The sequence below is a fragment of the Pelodiscus sinensis genome, unplaced genomic scaffold (genome assembly GCF_049634645.1).
Source record: "Pelodiscus sinensis isolate JC-2024 unplaced genomic scaffold, ASM4963464v1 ctg102, whole genome shotgun sequence".
NCBI classification, from domain to species: domain Eukaryota; kingdom Metazoa; phylum Chordata; order Testudines; family Trionychidae; genus Pelodiscus; species Pelodiscus sinensis.
The window spans coordinates 142998-158898 of record NW_027466045.1 but is presented as its reverse complement, the minus strand read 5'-3'; the positions used below and the strand labels follow the sequence as shown (position 1 = coordinate 158898).

General features: G+C 64.0%; 2 protein-coding genes across 14 annotated transcripts; both read left to right on the top strand.

Annotated features, from left to right (window-relative positions):
- Nucleotides 1-1371: 1371 nt before the first annotated feature.
- Nucleotides 1372-9821, top strand: PORCN (porcupine O-acyltransferase). Of its 10 annotated transcripts, none has more exons than XM_075918609.1 (15): nucleotides 1376-1499; nucleotides 2731-2938; nucleotides 3471-3663; nucleotides 3995-4038; nucleotides 4214-4395; nucleotides 4961-5091; nucleotides 5429-5446; nucleotides 6169-6183; nucleotides 6297-6422; nucleotides 6522-6622; nucleotides 7479-7555; nucleotides 7633-7696; nucleotides 8001-8086; nucleotides 8224-8334; nucleotides 8850-9821. In XM_075918609.1, the coding sequence occupies exons 3-15, from the start codon at nucleotides 3548-3550 to the stop codon at nucleotides 8949-8951; spliced, it is 1173 nt and encodes a 390-aa protein (XP_075774724.1). In that variant the 5' UTR covers nucleotides 1376-1499; nucleotides 2731-2938; nucleotides 3471-3547; the 3' UTR covers nucleotides 8952-9821. The 10 variants fall into 10 exon arrangements, with proteins under 10 accessions (XP_075774734.1, XP_075774724.1, XP_075774726.1 ...); XM_075918610.1 differs by having other exon boundaries at nucleotides 1390-1499; nucleotides 2734-2938; XM_075918613.1 differs by having other exon boundaries at nucleotides 1394-1499; nucleotides 2787-2931.
- Nucleotides 9773-15759, top strand: LOC106732534 (organic solute transporter subunit alpha-like). 4 transcript variants are annotated; one of them, XM_075918631.1, is made up of 7 exons: nucleotides 9773-9910; nucleotides 10434-10585; nucleotides 11192-11265; nucleotides 12085-12240; nucleotides 13793-13904; nucleotides 14545-14797; nucleotides 14899-15759. In XM_075918631.1, exons 2-7 carry the CDS (start codon nucleotides 10511-10513, stop codon nucleotides 15321-15323), a joined length of 1095 nt encoding a protein of 364 aa, XP_075774746.1. In that variant the 5' UTR covers nucleotides 9773-9910; nucleotides 10434-10510; the 3' UTR covers nucleotides 15324-15759. The 4 variants fall into 4 exon arrangements, with proteins under 4 accessions (XP_075774746.1, XP_075774745.1, XP_075774744.1 ...); XM_075918630.1 differs by lacking the exon at nucleotides 9773-9910 and adding an exon at nucleotides 9956-10078; XM_075918629.1 differs by lacking the exon at nucleotides 9773-9910 and adding an exon at nucleotides 10142-10277.
- The last annotated feature ends 142 nt before the right edge of the window (nucleotides 15760-15901 follow it).

Here is a 15901-nt window from a genome sequence, read left to right as displayed (position 1 = left end):
CAGCCAGTGGAGGGGCTAATTGTTCTTATCAGCCTGTTGTAACTTGAACAATCTATTCACTGTCTTTTTTCCCCCTTTTCCCCCTCCTCCTGCCCCTTATTTACTCTTGGATGTGGACTTTTAATACTGCAGTCATCTGAAGAAGGGGGTTGTGCCCACAAAAGTTCATGATGCCATCTCATGTTTTGTTATTCGTTAAGGTGGTACTGGACTATTCGTTGCGTTTTAAGTTTTTCCTTTTGTTTGTGTTAAACCTGCAACCTATTCATTTCATTTGGTGACCCCTAGTTCTTGTGTTATGGGAACAAGTCCATCACTTTTCCTTAGTCACTTTCTCTGCACCAGTCATGATTTTATAAACCTCTATCCTATCCCCCCCTTAGTCTCCTATTTTCCAAGCTGAAAAGTCCCAGTCTTTTTACTCTCTCTTCATATGGGACCCCTTCTGCATCCCTCATCATTTTTGTTCCCTTTTCTGAACTTTTTCCAATGCCAATTTTATCTTTTTTGAGATGAGGCGGCCACATCCGTACGCAGTATTCAAGATGTGGGCGTCCCATGGATTTATACAAAGGCAATAAGATAGTCTCTGCCTGATCCTCTATTCCCTTCCAGCTCCCCCCCCCCCCCCCCCCAGAACTGGCTGCATCTCAGCACCGGGGAAGTCAGCCCCACTATGGCCTGGTAAGGGGCTGTTTCCTGGCTGCCCCACAGAGGTGGCGCATTCTCAGTGCCAGCTGAGCCCACCCTGTGCAGTGTTATGTGCAGCTGTTTCCCAGTTGTTCCCACCCCAGAGTTGGCTGCATCTCAGCACCAACCCACGCTGTGCACTGTTGCATGTGGCTGTTCTCTGGCTGTCTCAAACTTTGTTTAATGCTAGCTAAGGTCGGATCAGGGCAAGGCGCGGGACTCCTGCGTTCCTTGCTGCCTTCACTCGGCGGTGGTCGCCCGAAAATCACTTTCTCAGCTACCGCATGGGCTCAGGGCACTGCCCTACCTCCCAGCAGGCCAGTGTCCAGTGACTGCGAGGGGCTCAGATACAGTAGCAATGGGGGGCAGAGACACCCCGCACCCCTAACCTACAAGACCCCACGTGCTGGCTCCCAGCCCACCCTGCCCTAGCCACTAGCCCCCGCTCCCCTTCCCTCCCCTCCCAGAGCTGGGGAGACAACCCAGGAGTCTAGACCCCCCCCAGCCCGCGTCCAGACTCCCAGCCGGCCCCTCTCTAACCACTAGACCGCGCTCCCCTCCCAGAGCTGGGGCGAGAACCCGGCCGTCCTGGTCCCCCCTCCCCCTGCAGACAAAGAGCGTCCATTGGCCAGCTTGATCGCCCGCCCCTTCCCATGCGGCTCCCCATTGGCCGAGCCAAGCCCTCGCCCCTTCCCATAGGAGGCTGCGCGGAGCCTCCCGCCCCCCCCAATTTAAAGGGGATCAGCGCCCCCTCCCCCAGGGGCGGAGCGCGGGACAGACGGACCCGCAGGGACAGGCCGCCTGCGAAGGTACCTGGGCTGCGGGGGGAGGGGCACAGCTCTGGAGGGCGCCCCTCCCCCTCCGCATCTGGGCTGCTGCAGCTGTGGGGGGAGGGGCATTCCAGCCACATCTGGACGCAGGGTGATGCAAAGGGGGGGCCGCTTGCCGGGGGGGGTTACAGGGCTGAACCCCCCCCCCCGTTCTCAGGCGGGGGTGATGAACGTTCCGCCCCCCCGCCCGTCCGACCGGCCCGGGGCCACAGGAACCCTGGAAACCAGCCCGGCCGGCCGGCGTGCCGGGCTTGGGGGGGCGGGCACGTGGGGAGAGATTGGGAGGTGCGGAGACAGACACGGGGTGTGACGGGCTGGGTGCGTGGGCAGGGACACGGGGTGGTGCAGAATGGAGGGACTGAGGGGTGGGTGGATAGTGGGGGGTGGATGGAGAGAGGGGTGTGTGGGGGGGTGGATGGAGAAAGGGGTGCATGTGGGGTGGATGGAGAGTGGGGTGTGCGTGGGGGTGGATGGAGAGAGGGCTGCATGTGGGGTGGATGGAGAGTGGGGTGTGTGGGGGGGTGGATGGAGAGAGGGGTGCGTGTGGGGGGTGGGTGGATGCATGAGATGTGCATATGGAGCTAGTCTGATAGAGGGGTGTGCATGGCGGGATATGGGGATGGGTAGATGTGTGTGGGGAAGGGTAGATAGGGGGGTGGAGGGGGATATATAGATAGGGTGGGGATAGACAGAGGGGGTGGGAGGAGATAGAGAGACACCAACTCCAGCCCCTGAGCTGAGATAAGACCATTCACCCATCCATCCATCCCCACACCGACCCACCCATCCATCCATCCCCACACCGACCCACCCTCCCACCCTCCATCCATCCATCCCCACACCCACTGTCTGTCCATCCATCCCCACACCCACTGTTCATCCATCCATCCATCCATCCCCACACCCACTGTCTGTCCGTCCGTCCATCCATCCATCCATCCCCACACCCACTGTCCATCCATCCATCCCCACACCCACTGTCCATCCATCCATCTATCCCCACACCCACTGTCCATCCATCCATCCATCCATCCATCCATCCATCTCCACACCCACCCGCCATCCATCCGTGCACCCAGCATCCATCCATCCCCACGCCCACCGTCCTTCCATTCATCCATCCATCCCCACGCCCACCGTCCGTCTGTCCATTCACCCACAAAGCCAGGCTGCCAGACATCTCCATGGGCTCCCTCTCTGCCCTCTCCAGCAGCTCCTGCCCATCCCGGTTCTCCTGGACGCCCCCACCGCTTCCGTCTCTTCCAGGGCCCAGCCATGGCCACGTTCACCCGCCAGGAGTTCTACCAGCAGCTGCTGCAGGGCTGCATGGTCCCCACGGCCCAGCAGGGGCTGGAGCAGATCTGGCTGCTGCTGTTCCTCTGCCTGGCCTGCCGGCTGCTCTGGAGGCTGCGTAAGAGGTGGCAGGGCCGGAGGGAGGGGCTGGCAGGTCACTCGCAGGGCTGGTTGGATGGATGGACCGGTGGGGGTTCTCCGAGGGATAGAGAGTGGGTCTGTGGAGGGATGGACTGATGGAGCATTGGTTGGACTCGTGGAGGGGGGGTGCATGGTGGGTTGGATGGATGAAGGGCGGGGCGGGTGGGTGGTTGGATGGAGGTGGGACAGCTGGGTCGGGTGGGTGGAGGGATGGAGGCAGGTTGGATGGATGGAGGCAGGACAGCTGGGTCGGGTGGGTGGAGGCGGGTCAGGTGGGTGGTTGGATGGAGGCAGGTTGGATGGATGGAGGCAGGACAGCTGGGTCGGGTGGGTGGAGGCGGGTCAGGTGGGTGGTTGGATGGAGGCAGGACAGCTGGGTCGGGTGGGTGGAGGCGGGTCAGGTGGGTGGTTGGATGGAGGCAGGACAGGTGCTTGGAGGGGGGTTGCTTGGGGGGACGCGGGGGGGCAGGAGAGTTTCATGAACGCGCCCCCCATAACCCTTCTCCCGCCCCACAGCTCTGCCGGGCTACGCCAAGCACCTCAGCACGGTGGGAGGCGGGTTCTTCGCCCTGCACCACTTCTTCCAGCTGCAGATGGTCTGGGTGGTACTGCTGAGCCTGCTGTGCTACCTGGTGCTGTTCCTGTGCCGTCACTCGGCCCACCGGGGCGTCTTCCTCTCCATCACCATCCTCATCTACCTCCTCATGGGGTGAGCTGGGGGCAGAGGGGTCCTTGTCTGCAGGCCCTGCAGGGGGAGGTGGGTGCCTGGCGGGGGGATGTGTGATGCACGGGGTGGAGGGACACATAGGGAGGGGACAGCCGGACCCATGGCGGGGGAGGCCCTGGAGCCAGGTGAGATCGCGCATCGCCGCGAGGGGGGGTCTGGTGTGTGGGAGACGGGAGGGAGAAGGAAGCCCCAGGAAGAGGTGCAGGGGTGTCTGGAGAAGGGAGCCAGCCATTGGCTGGGGGGGGCTGAGGAGAAGGGGAGCCCCCCACCCCCATCCGCTCTCTGATACCGTCTCCATCCCTCTGTCCGGCAGGGAGATGCACATGGTGGACACTGTGACGTGGCATAAAATGAGAGGTGAGACTCTGGCCTGGGGCACGGGGCCTTTCCCCTCTAGAGGGCACCAGCTCCACCGGGCCCCAGGGCGGGGGGGAGTGGGGGCTAGTGGTTAGAGCAGAGAGGCTGGGAGCCTGGACGCCTGGGTTCTCTGCCCTCTAGTCCCCACCCCCGTCTGCCCCTCTCTCATTGGCAGGGGCCCAGATGATTGTGGCGATGAAAGCCGTGTCCTTGGGCTTCGACCTGGACCGCGGGGAGCTCCCCGCCATCCCCTCGCCTGTGGAGTTCATGGGCTACCTCTACTTCGTGGGCACGGCCATATTCGGGCCCTGGGGCCGCTTCCGCGGCTACCTGCAGGCTGTGGAGAGCCGGGCCCTGGTGAGCGGCGGGGAACAGCGCCCCTGGTGGGCACACATGGAACTGCACGTGGGGCCTGTCCCCTCTAGGGGGCGCCGGCTCCGGTCCGGCTGGCTCGGGGGCCTGTCCCCTCCAGGGGGCGCCGGCTCTGGTCCGGCTGGCTCGGGGGCCTGTCCCCTCCAGGGGGCGCCGGCTCTGGTCTGGCTGGCTCGGGGGCCTGTCCCCTCCAGGGGGCGCCGGCTCCGGTCCGGCTGGCTCGGGGGCCTGTCCCCTCTAGGGGGCGCCGTCTCCGGTCCGGCTGGCTCGGGGGCCTGTCCCCTCCAGGGGGCGCCGGCTCCGGTCCGGCTGGCTCGGGGGCCTGTCCCCTCTAGGGGGCGCCGTCTCCGATCCGGCTGGCTCGGGGGCCTGTCCCCTCCAGGGGGCGCCGGCTCCGGTCCGGCTGGCTCGGGGGCCTGTCCCCTCCAGGGGGCGCCGGCTCCAGTCCGGCTGGCTCGGGGGTGGGGTCTGGCTGGCTCAGAGGGGTGGGAATCGGGGTGCACTGGGTGGGAATCGGGGTGCACTGGGTAAGCCGCCCCTCTCCCTGCAGAGCCTCCCCTGGCTGCGGAAAGTGTCCCAGAGCCTCCTCCTCTCCGTCGTCTGCCTCCTGGTCTCCACCTGCGTGGCCCCCTACCTGTTCTCCTACTTCCTCCCGCTCTACGGTATCCGGCAGCTCAGGAAGTGAGTGTCCCCCCCCTCCCACCCTGGCGGCCTCCTGCTCCCACACGCCAGCCTCTCGGACCCCCCCGCTGTGGCAGGGCCCTGCCAGAGTCCCCGAGACCCCAGCCGGGGAACCCCCCCACCTCAGAGCCAGGGTTGGCTTCCAGCCCTCCTTGCCCCCGCTCTAACCACTAGCCCCCACTCCTCCTTCAGTTGTTCACCAGTCCCGTGATCCCCTCCAATGCCTGGCATCACCCCCTCTGCCCCCAGTCACACGCGGGAGTCGGTCTCCATCTCTCTCTCTGCTTTTTCCCTCCCTCTCTGCTCCCCTCCTCGCCTGGGATCCCGCCGGCCCCAGGAGGAAGCGAAAGGCCAGGTAATGTTGGCCTGGGCAGGCGCCGGGTGGGGGGGTCGCTCGGGAGCTGCTGTGGGCTCACACGGCGGCTCCGGGGCTGAGCCGTTCTGCAGCTCCACTGAGCCGTGGCCGCCCCATGGCCCAGCGGTCTCGCTCCGGGCTCGCTTGCCCTCTGGCCGCGTGGCTGGCTCGTTGCCTCAGCGCATCGTTTGCCCCGGGCACTGAGGTCCTGGGTCTCTCACCAAGCTTCGTGGCTTGGCAGCCGTGGCTGCCCTCTCTCGTTCACAGATACGTGGTTCTCATCCGTGGCCAGCTCTGCAGCCCAGTGCTAGCTCCCTGAGTCACTCACTGTGTGGCCCCCTAAATTGCTCATGCTGTCTCGTTTTGGGGCTCGGGTGGCTTCACGGCTGGTTTATTCCGTGGCCAGCTCACTCCCTGGCTTGGTAGCCTGCTTGCTTTGAGGCTCGGTGGCCTGCTCACTTGGTGGCATGCTCATTCCGTGGCTGGCTCGCTCCGTGGCTCTGTGGCTTGCTCGCTCCGTGGCTCAGTGACCAGCTCGCTCTGTGCTCGGCTCGCTCCGTGGCTTGCTCGCTCTGTGGCTCCGTGGCTGGCTCACTCTATGGCTCGGTGACCATCTCGCTCGCTCCCTGGCACCGTGATTATCCACGTACCTCACTGACACTTGTCAATTTCTTCTTCAATTTCCCGGCCTCTGACTCTCCCCTCCTGCCCACGCCACCCAGGGGTTTTGCAGTCAGGTGAGTGGGATGCCGGCCAGGGTGGGCCCAGGCCAGCAGGGGCCTCTGAGATGGGCCCAGCCTGCCCTAGGCAGGTTCCCGGGGCTTGACCCTGACCCACCTCCACCCCACAGGTGGCTCCGGGCCTACGAGAGCGCCGTCTCCTTCCACTTCAGCAACTACTTCGTGGGATTCCTCTCCGAGGCCACGGCCACGCTGGCTGGGGCGGGGTTCACCGAGGAGAAGGACAACCTCAAATGGTGAGTAGCAGGGAAGAGAAGCCAGGAATCCAGCCACTAGCCCCCACTGCCTCCCCAAGGCCCCAGGCAACCCTGACTGCTCTCGCTGTCTCCTGACAGGGACCTCACAGTGTCCCGCCCCTTGAATGTTGAGCTGCCCCGGTCGATGGTGGAGGTCGTCACCAGCTGGAACCTGCCCATGTCCAGTTGGCTCAACTCCTGTAAGGTCCACTAAGGGGGAGGGGTGCTGCGGGAAATGGGGCAGGAGCACTGGCAGGGGTGGCAGCTCCCAACTACTCCAGCCCCAGCCTCTTGCAGCAGGGGGCGCCGTGGGGAGCAGGGCGGGAGGGGAGGGGGGTGTCTCTCCCAGCAGGGGGCGCTGTGGGGAGCAGGATGTGGGGGGAAGGTCTCTCCCAGCAGGGGGCGCTGTGGGGAGCAGGATGGGGGAGGTCTCTCCTAGCAGGGGGTGCTGTGGGGAGCAGGATGGGGGAGGTCTCTCCCAGCAGGGGGCGCAGGACAGGGGAGGCCTCTCCCAGCAGGGGGTGCTGCGGGGAGCAGGATGGGGGAGGTCTCTCCCAGCAGGGGGTGCTGCGGGGAGCAGGGTGGGGGAGGTCTCTCCTAGCAGGGGGCGCTGTGGGGAGCAGGGTGGGGGAAGGCCTCTCCCAGCAGGGGGCGCTGTGGGGAGCAGGGTGGGGGAAGGTCTCTCCCAGCAGGGGGCGCTGTGGGGGAGCAGGATGGGGGAGGTCTCTCCTAGCAGGGGGCGCTGTGGGGAGCAGGATGGGGGAGGTCTCTCCTAGCAGGGGGTGCTGTGGGGCGCAGGACAGGGGAGGCCTCTCCCAGCAGGGGGCGCTGTGGGGAGCAGGATGGGGGAGGTCTCTCCTAGCAGGGGGTGCTGTGGGGCGCAGGACAGGGGAGGCCTCTCCCAGTAGGGGGCGCTGTGGGGAGCAGGATGGGGGAGGTCTCTCCTAGCAGGGGGTGCTGTGGGGCGCAGGACAGGGGAGGCCTCTCCCAGCAGGGGGCGCTGCGGGGGCTGGGGCAGTTTGTGAGATTGACGTGCACACCCCGGTTTCCTTGCAGATGTCTTTAAGAACAGTCTCCAGCTGGGGACCTTCTCGGCTGTCATTGTCACGTACGCCGCCAGCGCCCTCCTGCATGTAAGTTTCAGGGGGAGGAATGGGGGACACCCCTGCCCCACTGGCCACTGGCTGATGTCTCCTCCCCACAACTCCAGGGTCTCAGCTTCCACCTGGCTGCTGTGCTGCTGTCTCTGGGATTCATCACCTACGTGGAGCATGGTAAGTTTCCCCAGTGCCCAGCTGGGCCCTTGAAGAGCTGGTGGCCATATGCCCCATAGTGCTCCCTGCCTGAGAGGGATTCTCCATCTGCCTCCAGAGGCTTTGTCTGACGACATGATCTAAGCGAAGGGGTAAATACGCACACACGTGCAGAGCAGGTCTCACCCCCTCCAGCACGGGTCAGCAGGGACACAAACAGCGCGGCGATGTGTGTCCTCTGCCCCGTACTGTCACATACGCCAAGGGGATTCTTCCCACTCGCCACGGCCAGTGTCCTGCTCTCACATCTTTCCCTTCTCCCAAGTTCTACGGAAGCGCCTCTCCGCCGTCTTAGACGCCTGCATCCTCTCCAAGCGCTGCCCACCCGGCTGTTCCCATCGCCATAACACGGTGAGCCAGGGTGCCGCCCCGAGCTCCTAGAGCAGGAGGGCTGGGAGCCAGGATTCCTGGGTTCTCTCTTTAGCCAGGAGGGGCGTGCAGGGAAGGTCGTGGTGGGGTCTCTAAGCTGGGGTCTCTCAACCCCACAGAATCTCTGGGTCCGGCTGCTGAACCTGCTTTTCGGCGCGCTGGCTGTCTTCCACCTGGCCTACCTGGGCTCGCTCTTCGACATCGACGCCGATGACACCCTAGAGGAACAGGTGGGGGGATGCCGTCTGACTGTACCCCAGTCTTCAGCATAAATAAGTGCCCTACCCGCCTGATCTCTGATTGGACATCAGTCGTCAGCAGATACAGGCGCCCTACCCTCCTGGGGTCCGGCTGTACCTCAGTCACCCCAGGAAACAGGTGGTCCTACCCAGTTAGAGTCCGGCTGTATCTCAGTCACCCTGACAACAGGGAGTCCAATTTCCTGATCTCTGACTATCTCGTTCATCCCAGCAAACAGGCGTTCACTACCTTAGTGAGGCCCAATGGTGCCTCAGTCACCCCAGGGAACAGGCATCCCCTGTCCAGATTTTTGATTGTACCTCAGTCCTTGCCTGGGTGGGATCCGACTATACCTCGTCACCACAGGGATAGTTATTTTCTACTGTCCTAACGTCTAGCTGTACCTGAGTCGCAAGTGGCCTAGCCCACTGGGCTCCGACTGCCCCCTATCGCTCCGGGACACAGCGTTCCCTCCCCACAACTGTAGCATCTCTCTCCACTGCAGGGCTACGGCATGTCCTACACAGTCTATAAGTGGTCGGAGTTGAGCTGGGCCAGCCACTGGGTCACTTTTGGCTGCTGGGTCTTCTACCGTCTCATCGGCTGAGCTGGGTCGGGCCACACAGATGCCTGTGTGTGTGTGTGTGTCCTGGTGGGAGCTGACTGTGTCCCCCCAACCCCTACTGAGACCATCGGACACAACCTCAGCTGGATCAGAGCTGGCAAACTTCAGCTGGTGCATCTGACACCAGGGCGGAGGCAGGAGGGGTTGGGCATCAGGGACTGGGGGGGAACCACAGTCCCTATCCCCTACCTAGTGGCCCACCTTTCTCCCCTCCCTGCATTGGAATGAACTGGATGACCAAGAACTTTGTGATGGTGGGAGAAATGGGATCCAGACCCATCTTATATTATAGGTGCAAAGAGTGGGAACAGACACCATAGAGACTGACCTCTTACTGCATCCTCCCTCCTCTATAACACGTCCTGGTCCTCTCTAGGAATTGGAGGACCAAGATCTCTATGGTCAGTTTGGATCCCACTTCTCCCACCATGTTGTAGGAGCTGGGTGAAAGAACAAACACCATGGAGAATGACTTCTGTCTCTGCATCTGTTCCCCTGCCTGCCACACGCACACCATGCCCTTGTCCTCTCTAGGAATTGGAGGACTGAGATCTCTCTGGTTGATTCAGCTCCCACCCATGCTGTTTCAGCAGAGAGAAAGGGCATACCCCAACCCCTGCCCAGAACTCTTCCCCATGCAACATCCCCCCTAGAGCCTGCAAGACCAGGAACTCTGTGAGTTTGTATGGCCAGAGTCACAGCACGCTGCTACCCCAATTGACCCTGCTCCCCACCGGCTCCCAAACCTGCCACGGGTGGGGGACAGGAAAGTACTGTACTTAGCTTTGGAAAAGGGTTGTTGGGTTTTTTTAAAAAATTGGATTTACCTGTGAAATAAATCATAAAACCGTATCTACTGCCTCCTGCTGGCTGGATTGCTTCATGAGCTACTGTGGCCTTCTCACTTCAGACTCAAGCCTTGTGAACGCCTTCCTGCTTTGGTAATTCCTTGTGGTTGATCATTTGCATTGGGAGAGTCGTGGGCTCTCCATCTAGTGGCAGACAGTTCCGCAGGCTGCGGTCCATTCCATTCGCAAGCGGAGGAAGCCGGACTTGGACCCCGTTACCTGGTGCTTGCACCTGGGCTGGGTCAATGATTGATTAATATGGTGACTAATGAGGATGGCTTCTTCCTTGGGTGGAGCTTGGGGGGGGGGGTGCTGGGGAAAGCCGGGAAAACCAGTGACAGAGAAACAAGGACAGGACAGGCTGTTCCTGGAGAGAGGGAGGGGCCGGCAGAAATGGCGCGACCCCAAAACTGCACCCTCCACAGCGGCCAGTTCCCCCTGTCCTCTGAGATCTTCCCAGGTGGGACCCAGGTGCCCGGGCCCCCAGAGACCCGAGAGGGAGGGAGCAGGTGGCTATGGGGGATGAATGGGGGGATCCCAGGGGAGGGAGAGGGGTCAGCCAGGGGGGAGCAGGAGCTCTGTGGGGCTCTGGCTCACCCCCCACCACCCTCCCCAGTCTTCCAGGCCCAGCTGTGGATTTTCCTCATTCCCACGGCCCTGGGCTTGGTGCAGCTGGGCCTGTTCCTGGAGCAGATGGGTTTCTTCCTGCGCCACCTCGGCACCTCCCTCAGGACCAGCCTCTCCCTCTGGATCCTGGGGGTCTACCCGGTAAGGCAGGAGAGAACCCAGGCGTCCGGGCTCCCAGCTCTAACCACTAGCCCCCACTCCCCTCCCAGAGCCCAGGGAGAGAACCCAGGTGTCCTGGGTCCCAGCTCCCCTGCCCCCGCCCACTCTAACCACTAGCCCCCACTCCCCTCCCAGAGCCCAGGGAGAGAACCCAGGTGTCCTGGGTCCCAGCTCCCCTGCCCCCGCCCACTCTAACCACTAGCCCCCATTCCCCTCCCAGAGCCCAGGGAGAGAACCCAGAGGTCCTGGCTCCCAGCTCCACCCTCCCCCCACTCTAACCACTAGGCACCACTCCTGTCCCAAAGCCTAGGGAGAGAACCCAGCAGTCCTGGCTCCCAGACGCCCCCCCCCCCCGCACTCTAACCACTAGCCCCACTCCCCTCCAAGAGCCAGGGAGAGAACCCAAGCATCTGGGCTCCCAACTCTAACCACTAGACCTCATTCCTGTCCCAGAGCCAGGGAGAGAACTGAGAAGTCCTGGCTCCCAGCCCTCTGCTGGTCCAACCACTAGCCCCCACTCCCCTCCAGAGCTGGGGAGGGAACCCAGGTGTCCCGACTCCCCAACCCTGTTCTCTGCTTTATCCCTAGGTGTTCAGCATCATGTCCCTCATTGGCATGTACATCCCCCGCTCCTCTTTCGTGTGTATCTTTGTTGCTAACATGTGAGTGACATGGGCAAAGGGGTGGGACTTAATGGAAAGGGGCAGGATTTAAGTGAAATGGAAGGGGCATCATTATCCATGGCTGTTCCCTGGCTGCCCCACCCCAGAGGTGGCTGCATCTCAGCCCCACGCGAGCCCTCCCTTGCTGTGTTCTGTGCGGCTGTTCCCTGGCTGCCCCACCCCAGAGGTGGCTGCATCTCAGCCCCACACGAGCCCTCCCTTGCTGCGTTCTGTGCGGCTGTTCCCTGGCTGCCCCGCCTCAGAGGTGGCTGCATCTCAGCCCCAGGCGAGCCCTCCCTTGCTGCGTTCTGTGCGGCTGTTCCCTGGCTGCCCCACCCAAGAGGTGGCTGCATCTCAGCCCCACGCGAGCCCTCCCTTGCTGCGTTCTGTGCGGCTGTTCCCTGGCTGCCCCGCCTCAGAGGTGGCTGCATCTCAGCCCCAGGCGAGCCCTCCCTTGCTGTGTTCTGTGCGGCTGTTCCCTGGCTGCCCTGCCCCAGAGGTGGCTGCATCTCAGCCCCAGGCGAGCCCTCCCTTGCTGTGTTCTGTGCGGCTGTTCCCTGGCTGCCCCACCCCAGAGGTGGCTGCATCTCAGCCCCAGGCGAGCCCTCCCTTGCTGCGTTCTGTGCGGCTGTTCCCTGGCTGCCCCACCCCAGAGGTGGCTGCATCTCAGCCCCAGGCGAGCCCTCCCTTGCTGTGTTCTGTGCGGCTGTTCCCTGGCTGCCCCGCCCCAGAGGTGGCTGCATCTCAGCCCCAGGCGAGCCCTCCCTTGCTGTGTTCTGTGCGGCTGTTCTCGAGTGGTTGCCTGCCCTGTCTCCGCAGCTACCACTCCATCACTCTGTGGAAATTCCTGGACTTGGTGACCGATTTCTTTGGGGGCTCGGCCCGCATGATCCAGCGCCTGCAGGGGCAGCACGTGGCCCCCAACCCCTTCCCCTGCTGCTGCTGCTGCTGCCTGCCCAACATTCCCACCAGCCGGTATGTGGCCGTCCCCGCGCGTGGCCAGCTCCTGACAGCGCCCAGGCTGCAGCATCCAGCGCAGGGCCCCTGGCAGGTCCTGAGACCTCACTGAGCCCGGCTGAGGGCCAGTGGGCGCCAGGCAGACCTGGCATCCCTGACCCTGCACCCGGCCTGGGGTCCCTCTCTCGCCCCTCGTCCCTAGGCATGCATAGCCGAGGAGCCTGCCCCCTAGTCCAGCTCCCCCCTTCTCCCATGGCAACGCCCAACCTCGGTCCAGCCCCACGGCAACACCCAACCTCGGTCCAGCCCCATGTCGCCACGGCAACGCCCAACCTCGGTCCAGCCCCACGTCGCCACGGCAACGCCCAACCTCGGCCCAGCCCCACGGCAACGCCCAACCTCGGCCCAGCCCCACGTCGCCACGGCAACGCCCAACCTCGGCCCAGCCCCATGTCGCCACGGCAACGCCCAACCTCGGTCCAGCCCCATGTCACCATGGCAACGCCCAACCTCGGTCCAGCCCCATGTCGCCACGGCAACGCCCAACCTCGGTCCAGCCCCATGTCGCCACGGCAACGCCCAACCTCGGCCCAGCCCCACGGCAACGCCCAACCTCGGCCCAGCCCCACGTCGCCACGGCAACGCCCAACCTCGGCCCAGCCCCACGTCGCCACGGCAACGCCCAACCTCGGCCCAGCCCCATGTCGCCACGGCAACACCCAACCTCGGTCCAGCCCCATGTCACCACGGCAACGCCCAACCTCGGTCCAGCCCCATGTCGCCACGGCAACGCCCAACCTCGGTCCAGCCCCATGTCGCCACGGCAACGCTCAACCTCGGTCCAGCCCCATGTCGCCACGGCAACGCCCAACCTCGGTCCAGCCCCACGGCAACGCCCAACCTCGGTCCAGCCCCATGTCGCCACGTCAACGCCCAACCTCCGTCCGACCCCACAGCAACGCCCAACCTCGGCCCAGCCCCACCAGTCCACGTCAATGTCCAACCTCGGCCTGTCCCCCCGGCAACGCCCAATCCCACGTTGCCACAGCAACGCCCAACCTCGGCCCAGCCCCACCACTCCACGTCAATGTCCAACCTCGGCCTGTCCCCCCGGCAACGCCCAATCCCACGTTGCCACAGCAACACCCAACCTCGGTCCAGCTCCTATAAATCCTGCCCAACGTCCAAGGGCGCAACCCACCTCAGCTCAGTGCCCAGGGCACCAGCCCGTTTCCTACCCAGCCTGCTCTCCGGCAGTGCGGGGACGCCCTCTGGCCGGAGACACCGCTGGGCACCAGGGTCCCTCTCCGGCCCTGGAATCGGCTCAAAGGCCATACCCAGTTAGCCCCCCTCGTGCTTCCTGCCAGCCTTGGCGCTCACTGTGGCCGAGATCCCCAGCCCGGTCCACCTCTGCCAGGGTCTCTTCCCACTGGCTGCCTCGCCCCCATCGGTTCTTGGCATCTCCGGGAGCAACACGGCCGGCGCACAGGACACTCCTTCTGCGTCATCCCCCCTTGGCCCCCCAAGAACCAAAGAGAAACCGAGGCACGTCCCACCTTGTCACCCCCAGGTCCAACCTGCGCCGGATGACCCTGGCCGTGTACCAGCTGTCCCTCATCAGGACCATCCTCTTCTTCGTCGCCCTCATCCTCTGGACCGACGAGAAGTACGACTATGGCGATGTGAGTCACCCCGGCCCCATGTCCTCCTCTGCCCCTCGCCAGCCGGGGGGGCAGGCTTCTCCGCAGAGAGGGGAGCTCTTCCACCAGGGCAGGGAGTGCTGGGACCAGCACTGAGGTTGCTGTTAACCCCGAGTGTTGGCTGGGTTGGAGAATCCGTTATACACCCTGGGGCGCTGGGTCGAGGCCGGGCGTTACCCTGGGGCGCTGGGTCGAGGCCGGGCGTTACCCTGGGGCGCTGGGTCGAGGCCGGGCGTTACCCTGGGGCGCTGGGTCGAGGCCGGGCGTTACCCTGGGGCGCTGGATGAGGCTGGGCACTACCCTTGGGTGCTGGATGAGGCTGGGCGCTACCCTTGGGCGCTGGGCTGGGTTGTCCTGGGAGCCTCTGGTGGCTCTGCTGGTTGCTGGGCAGGGATGGATGTAAGCCCGGGCCGTAGGGTTGGGCTGAGCGTGGGCATTCCCTCTGAGCACGGGGCGGGGTTGGCGCCGAGCTGAGTTCAGCGCGATCCTTGGGCAGGGGGTGGGGTTGGATTGAGGTTTTTGCGGTCCCCAGGCATAGGGCAGAAGTGGGGCATGACCCTGGGCATTCCCCCTGGGCCTGGCAGCCCGCCCACTGCCTTCTTCCGACCCACATCCTCCCCAGGTGAGCTTCACCAACCCCAACGCCTACATCAACGCCATCGTCGCCATCTCCACCTGGCTGTCCTTCTACGGCTACCTGCTCTTCTACCAGGCCGCCAGGCCGGCCCTGCCCGGCTACGGCCTGCGCTCCAAGTTCGTCTGCATCATCCTGGTCCTCATCGTCTGCAGCCTGCAGAGCGGCATCCTGGAGACCATGGGGGCTCTGGGCGCCATCCCCTGCCAGCCCCCGCTCTCGGCTGACACCCGCTCCCAGAGTGAGTCGGGGGGGAGGGGAGGGCCAAGGGGCTCCGGAGCGGGGGGTGGGGAGCCTGGCGCCGAGCCGGGCTGTGCTGTAACCTCCCCCTTCTCCCCCCAGTTATCTATTACTACTCCCTGGTGGTGGAGATGTTCCTCATCAGCCTCTTTGCCCGTTACTGTTTCCGACGGGTCGAGCTCCCGCTGGAGAACGCCCCAGACACCAAGAGCCAGGCCTCCCAGACGCAGCCGGCCCTGAGCGGCTCTGTGGAGGACGGCGTCTCCCTCCCGGGCCTTAACGCCTGCTACTCCCCCGACGCGAGCCTCTGCCGAATCGAGCACACGCCCTTGGACCGCTTCACTTTCAGCCCCAGCTTCCCCCGACCCGGAGGAGGACAGGGCCAGGCCTGGCCAGCTGGAACTCCTGCCAGGGCCCTCGAGATGGGAGAGCCGGGCCCCAGGGTCCCTGCCAATGGAGTTCCCCCCAGACAAGCTGACGCCGGAGCCCAGAATCAGCCTGGTGCCCCTGACGTAACTGTGGTATAAACAGGAACACACCCTGTATGGGGCAGGAAGCAAGCAGACAAAGGTTGTTAACCGGTGGAACTCCCTGCTACAGGATACAGTGGGAGGTGATGCTACCCGAGAGGATGGGAGGGGTGGGGACTGGCAGACCCCCCCAGAGAGAAAGGGGAGGAGGTAGGAGTTGGACAGCAAATGTTAAGTGCTGTTGTATAGTTGGGGAGGCCCAGGGAATCCTGGCCGGGGATGTGAACCTGCTGTGCCTCAGAAGGCCTCTCTGCCCACACCCACGCCCCACGGCTGCTAAGTCTTTAAACAGGCACCCCCCAGAGGATGCACCAAAAGAGCCGTTCGGCGAGCGAGGGCAGGGGCGGGACGTCTGTGTTATTTTATTTCTTAGTCTCGTCTGGCGGCATCTAGTGGAAAGAAAGGAGGCTCCACTTTGGAGCAGGACTTGTCATTCTGCTGTGTTTGTACAGGGCCGTGCGCCGTGCAGGGTGGGCCGGAGCAGGGGTAAGAGCTCCGTACGGCACATAAGAAAGCAACGCCACGGCGGATGCTGTCACTCCAGCACCGGCTTCAAAAGGGGCTCGGGCCCCAAG